This window comes from Phoenix dactylifera, chromosome 5 (assembly GCF_051530095.1).
Source record: "Phoenix dactylifera cultivar Ajwa chromosome 5, Ajwa_hap1_PhDact_Kaust_v1.1, whole genome shotgun sequence".
NCBI lineage: Eukaryota > Viridiplantae > Streptophyta > Magnoliopsida > Arecales > Arecaceae > Phoenix > Phoenix dactylifera.
Window position 1 is genome coordinate 33,143,100 of NC_143194.1, and position 16,653 is coordinate 33,159,752.

The window sequence follows — 16,653 nt, forward strand, 5'->3', positions numbered from 1 at the left end:
GTCTCTTTTCTCCCTTCAGTTTTTCTTCTTGTTGTCTTCTCTTTCCCTTGTGAATGTTATATGTCTGGCGAACCATTTGTAAGGCAAATCTCATAAATATTTAATTTGTCATATGCTTTTCGTCGCCGCAAGATTCGCTAAGCCCATAAGAGATTTCTAGGGTTTTAATTAAAACAAAACCAATTAATATAATACTCGTAAAAACTGTATGACATTTCAATTATGCCATGGAATTTGTCCATACAGCGGGCTTTCCTTTTGGAGGGGGGAAACGTGCGGTGAAATAGTATACTATATATTATACAACTAAAAGGATCACATGTCACTAGTGGACAACATCCTCCTTCCGTCTAAAAGGACTAGTGCATTTATATTTGGAAAGGAAATTAGCTTCCAGGTGGCAGGCAATGCAAAACTTATTTGTCCTAGTTACCAAACTTTGGAAATGAATCTGAGTGCATTTATTGACAAATTAAGTGGTATAGAAACTTTTTTTTATCATTCTAATACTGAATAGGAATGGTCTAACAGGCCAATCTTGTGAATTCTACCTCAAGTTGTTTAACTAAGTTAGTATTTGACAAATTTTGCTCAGAGGAAGAAGAGTAGTATCAGAATTGTCGAGCTGGCTACACCAAGTTTAATGAATTGCGATCCACTCTTGTGCGTACGGATGCACTAGCGAATTATTATACCTGATTTCACATTTTCCAAAATTTAAAGAACAAGTCAGTCATAAAAAAATATATACTCAAATCATGCGCCAATCCGGTAATAAGGATCAAATATTGTGCCATTATGTTTTGATGGCATTAATGATTTCATTTTTATTGGATATAGTAAACAGAAGAGATATTATTTTATTTATCTTTAAAAGAAAGCTTTAAGAATTCCTTCATGTTTTGAGTACCGAACGCAAGACTTTGCATAGCTTTTTCAGACTTTAAGGGCGTCCTAAAATTTTTTTATTGTTCCCATTATAGATCTCTCTCTTTCATGATAATACAAAAATTAAATTCACAATAAATTGTGGCATGAGAGACCTTCTGTATTCTTAGATTTCAGAACTGTGACTCTATTTGAAAGGAAGAATTGTGAAATGAAACTTAAAGTTGGAATTAGTCACCAAATAAATAGACTTTAAAGCTGACCAAAGAATAATTTATCGACTGTCATAAATTCCCATAAATGTTCAAACAGTTTTATTTTTTCTCGTAGACACACAGAAAAAATTGAGATTCCATTCATGGACATATCTGCAATTGATGAAAAAAAAGATGCAGTGCTTTGAAAGAAAGAAAAGCAACGGTAATGTATTAAAAAAAAGAAAGAAATTAATGTATTAAAAAATATTATCTTCCGTTACCTGTCTCCAGATATCTTATCGAGTCGTTCTATAAAAGAAGGAAGAAAGTTACTGCCCTCGCGGTTATTAAATAATCTGAAAACTAATTCGCTAACCACCCCCCGTCCTCTGCCTTTCCTCCCTGCAGTTCTTCTCTCTCTCTCTCTCCATGGGGTCGAAAGCGAGGATGGGCTTCGGTCCTCTCCTATTCCACTGCGTTCTTTTAGCACTCCTTGTGGCCTCCTCGCATGGCGTAATAGTGGGGAGTTCGAACGGGGGAGGGAGCTTGGCCGAATGCAACCTGTTCCAAGGGAGCTGGGTCTACGACGAGTCATACCCTCTCTACGACTCGGCGAGCTGTCCGTTTATCAGTAGTATCGGGTTTGACTGCCTGAAGAGCGGCCGGCCTGATAGGAAGTACCTCCAGTACAGGTGGAAGCCCGATGGTTGCGATCTCCCAAGGTTGGTTCTTACTCTTATGGTGCTATCTCTATTAATCTTGTATGAAATAAGACAATCGAGACATGGATCCGCCTTGCGTCATGTCAAAAGTTTGATAAAATCTAACCTTCTTGCATCCTACTACGCCATTTGCTTTGAACATGGGATCGTCATGCGACTTGGGATGGATCTCAATGTTCATTGCTGTGCAGATTTGATGGCGAGGATTTCTTGCAGAGAATGAGGGGAAAGACGATAACGTTCGTGGGGGATTCAATAAGTAAGAACCAGCGGGACTCGCTCGCCTGCTTGCTACATGCGGCAGTACCTAATACTTCCGTTTCTTACAGTGACCCGTCCGGTAGTGTTCACTTTAAGGTTGGTATCCCAATCTTTTTCTCTTCTTTTTTTTTTCAATTGAAGCGAGTTAATTGACTTTAATTTTTAAGAAATCATCTTTTTCTTGGGAAAGAAAGGAAGGGACATGCCACGTGAGATAAATTTTCCTAGTACTAAATATGGTACCAAACTAAATGTTCAGGACCACATGCCAGATATGGAGGAAATTTAGTGGGTGCCATGATTGGGCTCCGTAGCATTACCGACGAGCGCTAACCCCTCTGACACCAATATCTCTCACCCTTTCACTCTCTAATCAGCGGTCTTGCTGCAGGACTACAACGTCACGGTGACTCGCTTCCTCGCACAGTATCTGGTGGACATTGTCCCTGAGAAGATAGGGAGAGTCCTGAAGCTCGACTCCGTGCAACAAAATGGGCAGGACTGGCTGGGCGCAGATGTTCTCATCTTCAACTCGTTTCTTTGGTGGAACCGCAGCAATCCCGGCCGACCGTGAGATCTCACCGTCCTGATTCCTTGCGTTCCATTACCCTCAGATCAACTTCAGCAATTTTTGACGGTAGGATTTTATGGTGCAGATGGGATTATATTCAGGATGGCAACAACATACTTAATGACATGAACCGCACGGAGGCTATGGCGAAGGCTTTGAACACATGGGCCAGATGGGTGGACTCGAACATTGATCCAAACACTAAGAAGGTCTTCTACTTCGGAATTCCCCCAGTCCACATGCAGTAAGTTGAGGCACCATATCCATTTGGAAGTTATCTATGAAGAAGCATAGCGTGGTTCATACTGAATATAATTAAGTTCTTGCTTGCCTTCGTCTTTTCCTTTTATTGTGTTTTTAATTGGGACAGTGGAGAGGACTGGGGCGAGCGAGGGAAGACTTGCGTCGGACAAACAGAGCCACTGATGGCGACGACGTACCCCGGAGGTCCAATTCCGCAGGAAAGCATCGTGCGGGGCGTCTTGGGAAGTATGGCGAAGCCAGTCTACTTGCTTGACATAACTTTCCTCACGCAACTCAGAAAAGATGGTCACCCGGGACGGTACAGCGGGGGTGATTGCACGCACTGGTGTCTGGCTGGAGTTCCGGATACATGGAACCTATTGCTGAATGCTGCCCTTCTTGAATGGAACTGATCAATTTCTTTTTTTTTTTTCCTCGGCAAATATATGAAAGCGGGGCAAATGAGAAGATTTTCATGTAAAATGGGGAAGAAGAAGTTTAATAACTAGAATCAGTTGCATGGGTTGTTTGCTATTTTCTTTTCTCACTAATAATTATCGTGGAATGCAAAAGTGAGACAATAAGGGCACCTTAATGGGAATATAAGTGTTTCTCAGTGCACGAATTGGTTTGCTCTTATTTTGTTCAGAAAAAAAAAGTTTGAGATGGATCGTTCATTAACAGGGCCCGACGAGAAGGACTTTTTTATCTGCCTGAATCAGCGGTCTTTAAGTTACAATCGTGGATTTTCAAAACTCGTGCTAAAATGGAGCTGATGAGATATTTATTTTTATTTTTTCTTTTATAACAAAGATGGCGCGTTAGGTATGAAGACCGGTGGGACAGATATCAATATGTGAACTTGTGGTCGCCATTCTTTCGAGCATCTGTAGCCATTCATCTGGATCCTCACGTGCATCAAATGTGTTTGATGCCAGTTTACCTAACTGACAGCCCTTCATTTTGTCAGGTTTGATTTTGTCCACAACCATAGTTAGATATATGGGTCTGTCTCAATTATTTGGAACCTGCTTTACATATCCTTATTTATCAAATGGAGCAAATTTGGATCCTCAACTGCATATCAACATCATATGTATCCATTTTGCTCTGATTATATTAAAATGGTATAAGTATGTATTATACGCGCTGCACAAAGCCTATGATTTTATGATACATGGGTCCGAGGCCTATTGAGAATGAATCCATTCTCCTACATTTTCTTGGCATTCTTAGTATTTTTTAGAAACCAGCCAAATTGGTTCTTTTCTACTTTTTATATAAAAAAAGAATATCAAACAAAAGCCCCTTAATATATTTAAACTAAAATCGATTTATTGTTTATGAGCTTCACAAATCATCTTTTATTTTATTATTAATCATATATATGGCCGATAAGTTAAGATTTAAATGGTTTGGGACAGTGAGGACGATAATTTCTGACCTGACCCATTTACTCGGCCCATATGGTCCAACTTGTCAGGCTCAGCCAATTGCGGCTTGCTAATAGGTCGAGTCAACTTTGAGTTAGAGCCCCTAAACCCATTGGATCATATCACCATTGAAGGATGGTTGCGGTCGCCATCGGTGCTGACCCAAACCGCTTTCTCCCAAGATTCCATGCCAACGTTATGCGCGGTTAAGAAATTCTATAGGAAGACTGGTTTCAAGTCACCGTACCTGATGACCCAAACCGCTTCCTACCGAGTTTCCATGCCAACGTTATGCAGGGTTAAGAACTTCTAGGCACCCTCAAAGTATCTTTCTTTTCTTGAAAAAATTGAGATTGTTCTAAAACTATCGATTTCTTTTCTCATAGGAGTTTGAAAATAAGAAGAAGAAGAAGAACTATTGGTAACTATTGAAGGCAAAATTTGTCTCAAAAATTCAATGCGCGTAGGTTAAAGGAAGAAAACGCAGCAGTTTTATGAACGCCTCCTGACTTCCACCAAAAGAAGCTCGAGATGAAGCCATTCTTTTACGTCAAACTTGACGTTCACATTCCGCAACTTACCTTCTCTTGCGAAACTCAGGTCAGGCCAAAAATGAGAAACCAACACGAGACAGACAGGCGTCTACATAAGCAACTGGTGAATGTATCCCTTTAAGGCCCCAAGACTCATCCCCGTCGCTTTTCGTCAGAAATCTCTTCCTTCCTTCGTTTCTTTCCTTGGCCTCTCCTCTCCAGTCTCTCCTCGTGCTCTCCCTCCATGGGATCCAAGGCGCAAATGCGCTGTGTTCCTCTCCTACTCCGCTGCGTTTCTTTCGCCCTCGTGGCCTCTTCGTGGGGCGCGACGGTGGCCAGATTGAACCCGCCCGCGTGCGATCTGTTCGATGGGAGCTGGGTCTACGACTCGTCCTACCCTCTCTACGACTCAGCGAGTTGTCCCTTCATCCGCCGCGAGTTCGATTGCCTCAAGTATGGCCGCCCCGATATGATGTACCTCAAGTACAGGTGGAATCCCAATGGCTGCGACCTCCCAAGGTGAGTCACCAATCCTTTCTCCCCCCTTCCTTCTCACATCTCTCCTTCCAATACGGGAGTCTGAGGATGGTGTCTTAGATTTGATGGTCGAGACTTATTGAGGAGGTGGAGAGGAAAGAAGATAATGTTCGTGGGTGACTCGTTAAGCTTGAATCAGTTCGACTCGCTCCTGTGCCTTCTTCACGCGGCCGTGCCCAATGGCAGGACAAGATCTAACAGAACCGACGCCCTCACCACCGTCACATTTGAGGTTGGTATTTCTGTCTCTGCTCCAGTCTAAGATTCATGCCACTTTATTTGTTAATAAATGTTGCCAGAGGTCCCACATGTAGTGCCGGGATTAATCATTAGGTTTATTGTGGGATGGTAACGCTAGCTGGACTCGATTCTCGAACAGGGATCCCAATCATGGGATTGGCAAATATTGACCCAACTTACCCTTGTTCTTTTTGATGTCCCCGCCTTATTCCGAGTGCTGTGATATATTCTTTTGCTTGTGAATTGTTATGATGGTATTGTTTATTAAGGGCCCCTATGGTATCATGTGGCCCGGCCTCAACCGATTCTAGAGAAAGAGATCCATCCATGTTCGCCGTCCTATTGTTGAAGAATACTTCCAAGCCACGGGGCTCTATCATTTGTGAGGAAATAAGCTTCGTTGTCTTCGTTTCATGTTGAATTTAGCTTGCTAGCTTATGGATGCAACTTCTATTTCTATCGTCTCTCCTTCTCTTTTTTTTCTGTGCCGTTATTCTGTGGCTGGGACCATCCTTGTAATTAGCTAGCTGGGTTTTTCCCATGGAAAAAGTCCGATCATGTGTCGAGTTGGCTGGCTCGACCCTTCGCACCCGTCAATTTTTTCGCTCTTTTCTTTGTCTCTTCCTCCCTTCAGTTTTTTCTTCTTGTCGTCTTCCCTTTTACTCTTTTTTTCTTTTTTCTTCCATGCTTTGCATCCATCAAAGCTGGTGAAAACAAATTAGAAAAACATTACATGGTGTGAGGACCCGTGCGGGCGTGTGTTTAGTCCCACATCAGTTATTTGCTGGATAAATCTTGGGTACTTATACAGAATCAAGGAATCCAAATAGTAACTTCTGGCTAGCCATTTTGGGTGAGATTGTAGGTTGTTACAAATGGTATCAGAGCGGACCCGGCCGATAACCTATGTGGACTAGGGGACACTGCAGCACGGATCCATTGGGGCTGACCACGGACCAATCGTGATGTGTGTGATTAGATTTGAATAGATTTGAACCCTTAGTCTGACGAGGACATCAGGGCTTGAACGAGGGGAGTATGTGAGGACCCGTGCGGGCGTGTGTTTAGTCCCACATCAGTTATTCGCTGGGTAGATCTTAGGTAGGGGAGTATGTGAGGACCCGTGCGGGCGTGTGTTTAGTCCCACATCAGTTATTCGCTGGGTAGATCTTGGGTACTTATACAGGATCAAAGAATCCAAATAATAACTTCCAGCTAGCCATTTTGGGTGAGGTCCTAGGTTGTTACACATGGTCAATCTAACAAAAACTAAATCGTATTCTACAAGCCACTCCCATAAATTTAGGTCCCTAAATGCTTCATCCTAGTGATGTTTCTAGAGAAATTAATTTACGACGTTTGCTTTCATAATAAACAGTAGTTACAAGTTTGAGAATGCAATACACTGAATCTTATTTTCACTATTTTAGCCTATATTAGCTGAGCAGTCAAGATTAACCAATAATTATAAGTTTTGAAAATGTGATATACTAGAAGAATCTTATTTTAATTGTTTTCGCCTATATCAGCAATCAGAACTAAACTATAAAGTGTTCCATAAATTTGCATGTTCTGATTTATAGCTTCTACTAAATTTCGCCTTCTGAGCATGTAATTTGCATGGACAAGATCAAGAACCTCGACAAATTCTTTTTGAGGTGAAGCTCTACCGTATGCATTGATGTGTTGCTAGAGTTTTAGAGAGAATGTTATATGTTTAGCGAACCATTTTGTAAGGCAAATCTCATAAATAATTAATTTGTCACATGCTTTTTGTTGCCGCAAGATTCGCTAAGCCCATTAGAGATTCCTAGATTTTTTTTTTTAAACAAAAGCAATTGATATAATACTCGTAAAAACTGTGTGACACTTCAATTATGCCATGGAATTTGTCCATATATTGGGCTTTGCTTTTGGGGAGGGAAAGGTGTGGTGAAATAGTATACTATATATGATACAACTAAAAAGATCACATGTTACTAGTGGACAACATCCTCCTTCAGTCTAAAAGGATAAGTACGTTTATGTTTGGAAAAGAAATCAGCTTCTAGGTGGCAATGCAAAACTTATTTGTCCTAGTTACCAAACTTTGGAAATGAAACTGAATGTATTTATTTACAAATTAAGTGGCATAGAATTTTTTTTTATCATTCTAATACTGAATACGAATAGTCTAGCATGCCAATCTCGTGAATTCTACCTCAAATTGTTCAACTAAGTTAGCCTTTGACAAATTTTGCTCAGAGGAAGAAAAGTAGTATCAGAAATGTCGAGCTGACCACACCAAGTTTAATGAATTGCGATCCACTGTTGTGCGTACGGATGCACCAGCGAGTTATTATACCTGATTTCACATTTTCCACAATTTAAAACACACACACCTTGCTATCATTATCCTACTGCAAGTCGGTCATAAAAAAATATATACTCAAATCATGCACCAATCCGGAACTAATGATAAAATATCGAGCCATCATGTGTTGATGGCATGAATGATTTCATTTTTATTGGATATAATAAACAGAAGAGATATTATTTTATTTATCTTTGAAAGAAAGCTTTAAGTACTCCTTCATGTTTTGAGTACGGAAATTTGATCATTAGTTTGAACTAGTTTTCTGCTCTCTTTTTTCTCCCACGGAAAGGGAATGTTAATGGTTACCATCCCTTATTTGATTAACTTAATAAATGTAATCATATTTTTAAAATATATTTTTAACAATAAAAGAAGAACCTTCCTAGGCATGCTTTTTCATCTTTCTAGAAAAATGATACAGACTGCTGCCAACCTTGGGACCTAATTTTAGATGAATTTGTATATGGAAAAAAAAAAAAAGGGACTTGGAGCTAAAAATTTTTTACAAAAGTGCATTGATTTGCATTTATTTTTTTAAAAAAAATGTCGCAACGATCTATTGATATCTTTGATTTTTAGAACCCAAGACTTCGCATAGCTTTTTCAGACTTCAAGAGCGTCCTATTTAAAACAAATAAAAGAAAAGATAAAGGACTTTGAAATGCTTAATGCAAAGCACCCAAGTCAGCATCTGTTGCCTGGTGCGATAATTCAGGTCTTTAAATATACCTTCTAAATTTAATAGTTAAGAGCAATACTTAATGTGCCTTCTCTTCAGAACAACCACCAGTTCCAATTGGCTATGGTAGGATAGGGCTCATTATAAGTACTCAAGATTTATGGAGCAAATAATTAATATGAGACTAAATATACATCCATATGGGTCATTAGATCCGATTAAACTTGAAACTATTCTTGATTTGGAAGTGGATCAATTCAGTCCATTTGGAGCTCCAAGTAGAGGGGGCCCAGATTAATATTCTGTTAATTTTCTAACATTGGCTTTTGCCCAGAGAATCAGCTAACATTGGGATGGTTGCAGGACTATAAGGTGACGGTGATGTACTACATCACCCATTATCTGGTGGACGTTGTGAGAGAGAAGATTGGACGGGTTCTTAAGCTCGACTCCATCGAAGGTGGTCGAGTGTGGCTCCGCGCCGACGTGCTCATCTTCAACACATGGCATTGGTGGCCTACCAGGGGACCCGCCCAGGCGTGAGAACGCCATCCAATCCCCCCATTAATTTCTTTCACTTTGCTTACAATTAACCATAAGATTTTCACTCTTTTTTTTGGAGCTAAACCATGGGAGGACTTCGTGGCGGTGCAGATGGGATTTTATTCAGGACGGCCGCAAGATAGTTAAAGACATGGACCGCACAGTGGCTTTCTCCAAGGCACTCGCCACATGGGCCAGATGGGTGGACTCCAGCATCATTCCAGCCACAACCAAAGTCTTCTACCAGGGAATCTCTCCATCCCATTACCAGTAAGTCACAGCAGAATTTTGCTTGTTAATTATCCATAATTAAAGACATAGTTAAATATCCTTTTAGTTTTATAGATTTTTTTTTTTTTTGGCATGAATATCCTTCTAAAACATCAAACTCGCATGAATACCCTCTCCAAATTTATATTTCTTTCTCTATCATATAAAATACTAGTTTTGCACAAATGCTCCTAATATAACAGTTCTTCTTACACCGTTGATAAAAACTATATTTATTTTAATTAAAAATAAAATAGATTTTTAAAATTACACATACCAATTAATAATATTTTAATCATTTTAATTTGAAACCGTTAATTTTTTAACGGAGTTAGATAGTATGTGTATATATAAAAAATAAAAATAGCAAAACAAATGTTTTACGAGGGTATATATACAAATATTTATTTTTAAGAGATATATATCTAAAATTTGATATTTAGCCGGATATTTATGTAAAAAAAACTTTAGTTTTGTTCTCTCTATCCATGTCCCTGCTCCTAATAATTCATTCACATTTTTACAAAACTTCGCTCATATTGAATGAGAATGATGGGAATGTGGCTGAGGGTACGAGATAGTGTACTTTTTTTTATTTTTTGGCTGTGATGTTGATTAACTTTAATTACCAGCTTTTGTTGCAAGCCAATCTTTATATTTATTGTGTTTAACTAGCGTGTGATTATTCGGGAACTAGTGGAGAGGATTGGGGTGCGTCGTACAAGGAAAGTTGTTCGAGGCAATCAGAGCCATTGAACGCATCAACTTATCCCGGAGGTCCAGCGCCACAAGAAGCAATCGTGAAGAATGTTTTGAGCACCATCTCGAAGCCAGTGTATTTGCTGGACATAACCTTCCTCTCACAGCTCAGGAAAGATGCTCACCCGTCAAAGTATGATGGCGTCGGCTTCCAAAATGACTGCAGCCATTGGTGTCTTCCGGGCCTTCCGGACACGTGGAACCAGCTCATGTATGCAGCTGTTATGAGATAAGAGTTAGGTAGCATTTAGGACTTTCTTGAGATTAAATAGGTGGGGAAAGGAATTCATTTATTGAAAAGAATAATGGTACAAATTATATTTCTCAAATAGAATAATGGATCAATTTGTGTCATTTATATGTATCCGCTCGCTCTTTCTTGAAATTGCTAATAAAGTATTTGAACATGAAATTGATGTACATTGTCCCTCATGACTTCATTAGTGTGATTTAATAATCGCTAATTTGTAATGGGGCGGGAAAATTATGAGGAATCCCCAAAGACATGTGATTAAGAGGTTTGGGTCGTATCTTCTGCACAGAAGAATGATTCACCTTCTTTTGTAACTTTAATAGTTGAATGCGAACCAACGTTAAATTCATGAAAGATACAACCCGAACCCATGATTTAGTTGGTTGTACGCTGAAAAGAAAAATCATGTTAACAGACCAATAATGGCAAAAAGATTCTCTCAAAATATACTCAATGAATAGGAGACAGAATGTGCCACCTCATGAAGCTAGTAAAGTTTTTAATAGTTGGATGTGGTAACCTCGGACTAAATTTCAGAGAGACATACATACATTTAGAGAATAGTTTATATATATAAAAAAGAATAATTTACAAAAATATACATACAAATAGTAAATTTACAAGAATATCCATATAAGTTTAGATATTTATAAGAATATATATGCAAAAAGAATAATTTATAAGAGTAAATGCATAAATAATAAATTTGGAAATATATATATATATATATATATATATATATATATATAATTTGAGATATTTGTAAAAATATACATGCACAAAATTCTTCCACTTATTTGATGTCGAGCTTATTGAGAGATAAACACAACATTTGTTTCTTGAAAGAAAATTATAGATATCTCTATCATAAAAACATGAAATAAATTCACAATAAATCATGACCATATCTAAAAGGACAAATTGTGAAATAAAACTTAAAGTAGGGGTAAGTCTCCAAATAAATAGACCTGAAAGCTGACCGGAGAAGATTTTATCGGCTTCTATAAATTTCCATAAATGTTCAATCAATCTTTATTCTTCTAGATCTTATGGAAATTCCTCGTAGATACAAAAAATTGAGAGTCCATGCAGATTTGCTCGAAAGTATACTGCATCCATGGACATATCTGCAATTGATGAAAAAAAGATGTAGTTCTTGCACGACAAAAGAAAGGAATTATTAAGGCATAAATTATATATTTCCTGTTACCTGTCTCCGGCTATCTTTAACTGAATCCAGTCATGCTATAAAAACAAAGGAAGAGAGTTACCGCCCTCGTGGTTATAAATGACCTGATACCTGATAGCTAATTCATCAACAACCTCACGTTCTTTGCCTCCCCTCCCTGCGGTCTTTCTCTCTTTCTCTCTATGGTGTCCAAAGCGAGGATAGGCTTCGGTCCTCTCCTATTCCACTGCGTTCTTTTAGCACTCCTTGTGGCCTCCTCGCATGGCGTAATAGTGGGGAGTTCGAAAGGGGGATCAGGGAGCTTGGCCCGGTGCAACCTGTTCCAAGGGAGCTGGGTCTACGACGAGTCATACCCTCTCTACGACTCGGCGAGTTGTCCGTTAATTAGTACAATCGATTTCGATTGCCGGAAGAGTGGCCGGCCCGATACGAAGTACCTCAAGTACAGGTGGAAGCCCGATGGCTGTGAGCTCCCGAGGTTGGCTCGTAACCTTTTATGCTATCTCAATCAATCTTCTTTGAAATAAATTGTTAATGCCTAATATAATATATTTGTTTAGATAACATCCATGAAATATACAATTGAGTGTTGTTGCTTATGCTGTGCGTTTAGCTTACCTTTTAGTTAAAAGTAAATCATAGATTAGATTTCAGAAATTGATATCTAATCTTGTTGCGTCGAATTGAGTGACTTGGGATGGATCTAAATGTTCATTGGTGCAATGTTTGTGTAGATTCAATGGCAAGGATTTCTTGGAGAGAATGCGGGGGAAGACGATAATGTTCGTGGGGGATTCAATAAGTTTGAATCAGCGGGACTCGCTCCTCTGTTTGCTGCATGCGGCAGCACCCAATGCTAAGTTTAAAAGGTCCTATAAAAGCCCGGTCACTAGTTATAGAATTGAGGTTCGTATCCCAGTTTTTTTTTGCACTTTTGTTTTAAATCAAAGATTCACTTGACTTTAATTTAGAAGAATCTTTCTTTTCTTGAGAGAGAAAAGGACATGCCACGTAAAATAAATTCTCCATGTCTTGACATCTATAGATAAACCATTCTCTCTGAAGGGAGGAGTGTCACCCTGTTGCACTGCCTAATTTACGCTCATCGAAGATATACTGCATGTCATTATGGTGCAACATACCCAAAATACTTAATCCAAAATTCTGGCAGAGCCGAAACATGGTACAAAAAAAAGTTCCAAGACCGCATGTCACCAAGAATTACTGCTGTACAGCAATATACTTTGAATTGGGATTGCGGGCATTAAGTTGACAGCAGAATTTTGTACCATCATAAATAGTTGCCATATCATTCATCTTAGAGACAGATAGCTTTAATTTATCCCGGCGTCACGGAGACAAGTGAGCTGCCTACCGTTCGATATGACTCGTTTTTCACACCCTTTTGTCTGCTAAATAGATTTATGGTTACAGGACTACAACATCACAGTGTCACGTTGCCTCGCACAGTATCTGGTGGACATTGTCCCTGGGAAGATGGGGAATGTCATGAGGCTGGACTCCGTGCAACAAAATGGGCAAATATGGCTTGGCGCAGATGTTCTCATCTTCAACTCGTTCCTCTGGTGGAACCGCACCAATCCCGGCCGACCGTGAGATCCCACCATCCTGATCCCGTACGTTCCATCACTCTCAGATCTGCTTCAGCAATTTTTGACCCTAGGATTGCATGGTGCAGATGGGACTATATCCAGGATGGCCACAAGATACTTAAAGACATGAACCACACGGAGGCTATGGCGAAGGCTATGAACACATGGGCCAGATGGGTGGATTCCAACATTGATCCAAAGACAAAGAAGGTCTTCTACTTCGGACTTCCCCCAAGACACATGTCGTAAGTTACGGCACCATATCCATTTGGAAGTTGTCTACGAAGAAGCATAGCATGGTTCATACTGAATATAATTAAGTTCTTGTTTGCTTTCGTCTTTTACTTGTGGTTTTAATTGGGACAGTGGAGAGAACTGGGGCCAGCCAGGGAAGACTTGCGTCGGACAAACAGAGCCACTGATGGCGAGGACGTACCCGGGAGGTCCAATTCCGCAGGAAAGCATAGTGCGAGGCGTCTTGGGAAGTATGGCGAAGCCAGTCTACTTGCTTGACATAACTTTCCTCACGCAACTCAGAAAAGATGGTCACCCGGGACGGTACAGCGGGGGTGATTGCACGCACTGGTGTCTGGCTGGAGTTCCGGATACATGGAACCTATTGCTGAATGCCGCCCTTCTTGAATGGAACTGAGATTATTCCCTCAAGAAAGAATGTAAATGGGATGTTTTTTCTTCCTTAGAAACAATTAGAGTGACATGAATAAGTGGATTGTCATGTTAGAATGGGGGGTTAAAGTTTAATTATTAGAATCAGCTACATTTGGTTAATTATACATTGTACCGTTGAACTCTATCATCATGAATTCCTATTGTGTTAATTGTACCATGGTCTGATTCTTGTTTTATGAATTGACTGGCTTGATGGGCCAAAGTAGATTGACTCGAATCGTCGGATGCTGTTATCTAGTCGACTCTGTCTGTCTTGCACACGACTGTTGTCAGCTACCATTGGACCCATAATTGATAACCCCTGATCTATTAATTTTTTTTTGATTGGATATATATATTTTAATCTGATGGATTGAGTTGTGTTGTGCTAATCGATTCGAACAATTGGACGTTGTCATCTAGCTGGTCTCGTATATTTTTCTATATGAATCTATTTTCATAGTTGGCCCTGGTTTTGTATGGGCTGCAGCATCTGGGCAGGAAGAAGTCCAACAAAATCTTACACTCTAATTTGTAAATTGAGATAAGACCCTGACCTTTTATTTTTAATTTTTAATTAAAAATATAGAGAATATAGGTAATTCAAATAATAGAACTCTAAAATTTGGTAATTACAGGATAATTGATTTGTTAATATGGCAAGTGATTGATAGGAGATAAGTTGGTGTTATATTGATATCAAATTGACTGAACATGTTAGGTGTGGATTGGTAGCGTTGTAGCTGTGTTGGATTCCGATAGAGGTAACAATTCTTGTACCTGGTCATCAGTTATATATATATAGGTGCGCATGCGTGTTTATTGGTTTGTACCATTGGATTTGCATTATGAGATTTAAATCGATAAATTTGGTTTGGCCTATGATGACATATTTTCTATGATTCCAATATAAATATATTTGTATAGTTATTATATGTGTCAAATATTAGAAACATGAATATGTGAACAAAGATATCTTGAATTTGAAAAGAATTCATTGTATAAAGTGGTTTGGTAAGAGTGATATATAAATCTGACAAACAAAATATGGTTTGGACTAATCTCATCATGGGATAGTATTTACGAGCTTATGCATAGGATAGCCTCCACGAGCTTATGTATGGGACAACACCCATGGTCTTGACGCATGGGGATAGCCTCCACAATCTTATGCGTATGGTAGCATCGATGGGCTGACGTGTGGAATTTTGGCAGTCTTGGACTGGGTTATAATCTTAGTTAGTCCAAAGCCGAAAGATAGTTGATAAGAAACTTGAAAATCAAGTTAACGAGAAACAGATGACATGATATAAGAAACTATTATTGAACAATTGGTTACATTCGAAATGTATGTATGTATGTATGTATGTATGCATGCATGCATGCATGTATGTATGTGTGTGTGTTTGTTTGTGGGTGTTTGTATATATATGTATGTATGTATGTATGTGATTCTTTGAATAGATGATAATGAGAATCTATATGCATATTATTTATATTTGCTTTCTGAGTATTAATACGATATTCATTTTATTAGGTATTACTAATTGATTATTTTTTTATTATTTATGGTGTAGCGGTTTGGGATTTTTACAGGGCTGTAAAGCTCACAACCTCTTTCCTCTTTTTCTTTTTCAGAGTTGCAGGTTGCATAGTATATGGCTATGGTTGAGATCACAGGTGGAGGGGATAATTAGATAAAGCATCACTGATACTGGTTGGATAATTAAATTTTGTAATTAGATAAAGCATCACTGATACTGGTTGGATAATTAAATTAGTTATAAATTGAGATCATTGTTGATTACTGATATTGAGGTTGTATTAAATTTTCATGTCTAGTATATTCTTTAGGGCTTTGTCCTAAAGGGCTCGTTTGGTTCGCGGGAAGCATTTTTCCTCATACGAATATGATTCCTAGAAAACAAATTTCTAGGAAGATGATACCTAGGAAAGTATTTTTGGCATGTTTGGTTGATCATGAAAGTGACAAATTTTCAAAGTGCTTATGTTTGGTTGGCCATCCACTTTCCTGGGAAAGTTATGTATAATTTCTATTATGCCCTTAATTAAAAATTAGGTCTTTAATGCCTCTTTAATGCTGAAGGGCCTTTTTGGGAAAAAGTAAAAATGGAGTGATTCCTGTCTCATGCCATGTTTCTCATGGAAAAGAATTTTCCATGAAATGTGGGAATCATATTCCCATGGGAATACAACTTTTCCGTCTCTCTCCTTTGGAACTCTAACCAAATAAGAGGTATCTCATTACTTTTTCGTTGACCACACTTTCTCCTCTTATTTTTCCATGAACCAAACGAGCCCAAAGAGTGTGCGGTCATGTCATGTGTCTGGATTAAGGTGCTGGGTTCAGAGCATGACAATGGGTGTGTCCCAGCTTAAATTTGAAGGAAAGCATTATAAGGATAGCAATTGAAGTGATGAACAATAGCACAATGAACAAGCTCCTCCTAAGTGAAAGAGATTTGTTTCCTCTTTTCAGTCAAATGGGTTAGTTTGATGTACTACTGAAAATATATAGGGGTTTTATGCAAAATTTTCAGGAATAATTTCAGTCAACATAATGATCGGTAAATATACATACAGTTAATAAATACCCCAAACAACAAGAGATAAACAAGTAATATTCATCCAATCAAAGAAAATTAGATTTTTTCAATCTCTAAAAAAGAGACAAAA

General features: G+C 38.8%; 3 protein-coding genes across 3 annotated transcripts; all 3 read left to right on the top strand.

Moving 5' to 3' along the window:
- The first annotated feature begins 1,427 nt into the window (after nucleotides 1–1,427).
- Nucleotides 1,428–3,503, top strand: LOC103702997 (protein trichome birefringence-like 42). The gene is made up of 5 exons (XM_008785680.6): nucleotides 1,428–1,807; nucleotides 1,999–2,164; nucleotides 2,460–2,638; nucleotides 2,725–2,883; nucleotides 3,010–3,503. Exons 1-5 carry the CDS (start codon nucleotides 1,515–1,517, stop codon nucleotides 3,293–3,295), a joined length of 1,083 nt encoding a protein of 360 aa, XP_008783902.2. The 5' UTR covers nucleotides 1,428–1,514; the 3' UTR covers nucleotides 3,296–3,503.
- Nucleotides 3,504–4,982: 1,479 nt separating this feature from the next.
- Nucleotides 4,983–10,644, top strand: LOC103702998 (protein trichome birefringence-like 38). The gene is made up of 5 exons (XM_008785681.6): nucleotides 4,983–5,367; nucleotides 5,446–5,617; nucleotides 9,024–9,199; nucleotides 9,315–9,473; nucleotides 10,171–10,644. Exons 1-5 carry the CDS (start codon nucleotides 5,093–5,095, stop codon nucleotides 10,463–10,465), a joined length of 1,077 nt encoding a protein of 358 aa, XP_008783903.2. The 5' UTR covers nucleotides 4,983–5,092; the 3' UTR covers nucleotides 10,466–10,644.
- A 2,527-nt stretch (nucleotides 10,645–13,171) lies between these two features.
- On the top strand, nucleotides 13,172–13,939 carry LOC103703050 (protein trichome birefringence-like 42). Its single transcript, XM_039129607.3, has 3 exons — nucleotides 13,172–13,287; nucleotides 13,374–13,532; nucleotides 13,654–13,939. Exons 1-3 carry the CDS (start codon nucleotides 13,172–13,174, stop codon nucleotides 13,937–13,939), a joined length of 561 nt encoding a protein of 186 aa, XP_038985535.3.
- Nucleotides 13,940–16,653: the final 2,714 nt, after the last annotated feature.

Bases quoted from the DNA above. Each gene is read 5' to 3' on its own strand.
- LOC103702997 (XM_008785680.6), top strand. From the start codon at position 1,515: ATGGGGTCGAAAGCGAGGATGGGCTTCGGTCCTCTCCTATTCCACTGC. The intron at 2,165-2,459 runs GTTGGTATCCCA...GTCTTGCTGCAG, and splicing joins CCGGTAGTGTTCACTTTAAG to GACTACAACGTCACGGTGAC. The intron at 2,639-2,724 runs GTGAGATCTCAC...TTTATGGTGCAG, and splicing joins CGCAGCAATCCCGGCCGACC to ATGGGATTATATTCAGGATG.
- LOC103702998 (XM_008785681.6), top strand. From the start codon at position 5,093: ATGGGATCCAAGGCGCAAATGCGCTGTGTTCCTCTCCTACTCCGCTGC. The intron at 5,618-9,023 runs GTTGGTATTTCT...GGATGGTTGCAG, and splicing joins TCACCACCGTCACATTTGAG to GACTATAAGGTGACGGTGAT. The intron at 9,474-10,170 runs GTAAGTCACAGC...TTCGGGAACTAG, and splicing joins ATCTCTCCATCCCATTACCA to TGGAGAGGATTGGGGTGCGT.
- LOC103703050 (XM_039129607.3), top strand. From the start codon at position 13,172: ATGGGGAATGTCATGAGGCTGGACTCCGTGCAACAAAATGGGCAAATA. The intron at 13,288-13,373 runs GTGAGATCCCAC...TGCATGGTGCAG, and splicing joins CGCACCAATCCCGGCCGACC to ATGGGACTATATCCAGGATG. The intron at 13,533-13,653 runs GTAAGTTACGGC...TAATTGGGACAG, and splicing joins CTTCCCCCAAGACACATGTC to TGGAGAGAACTGGGGCCAGC.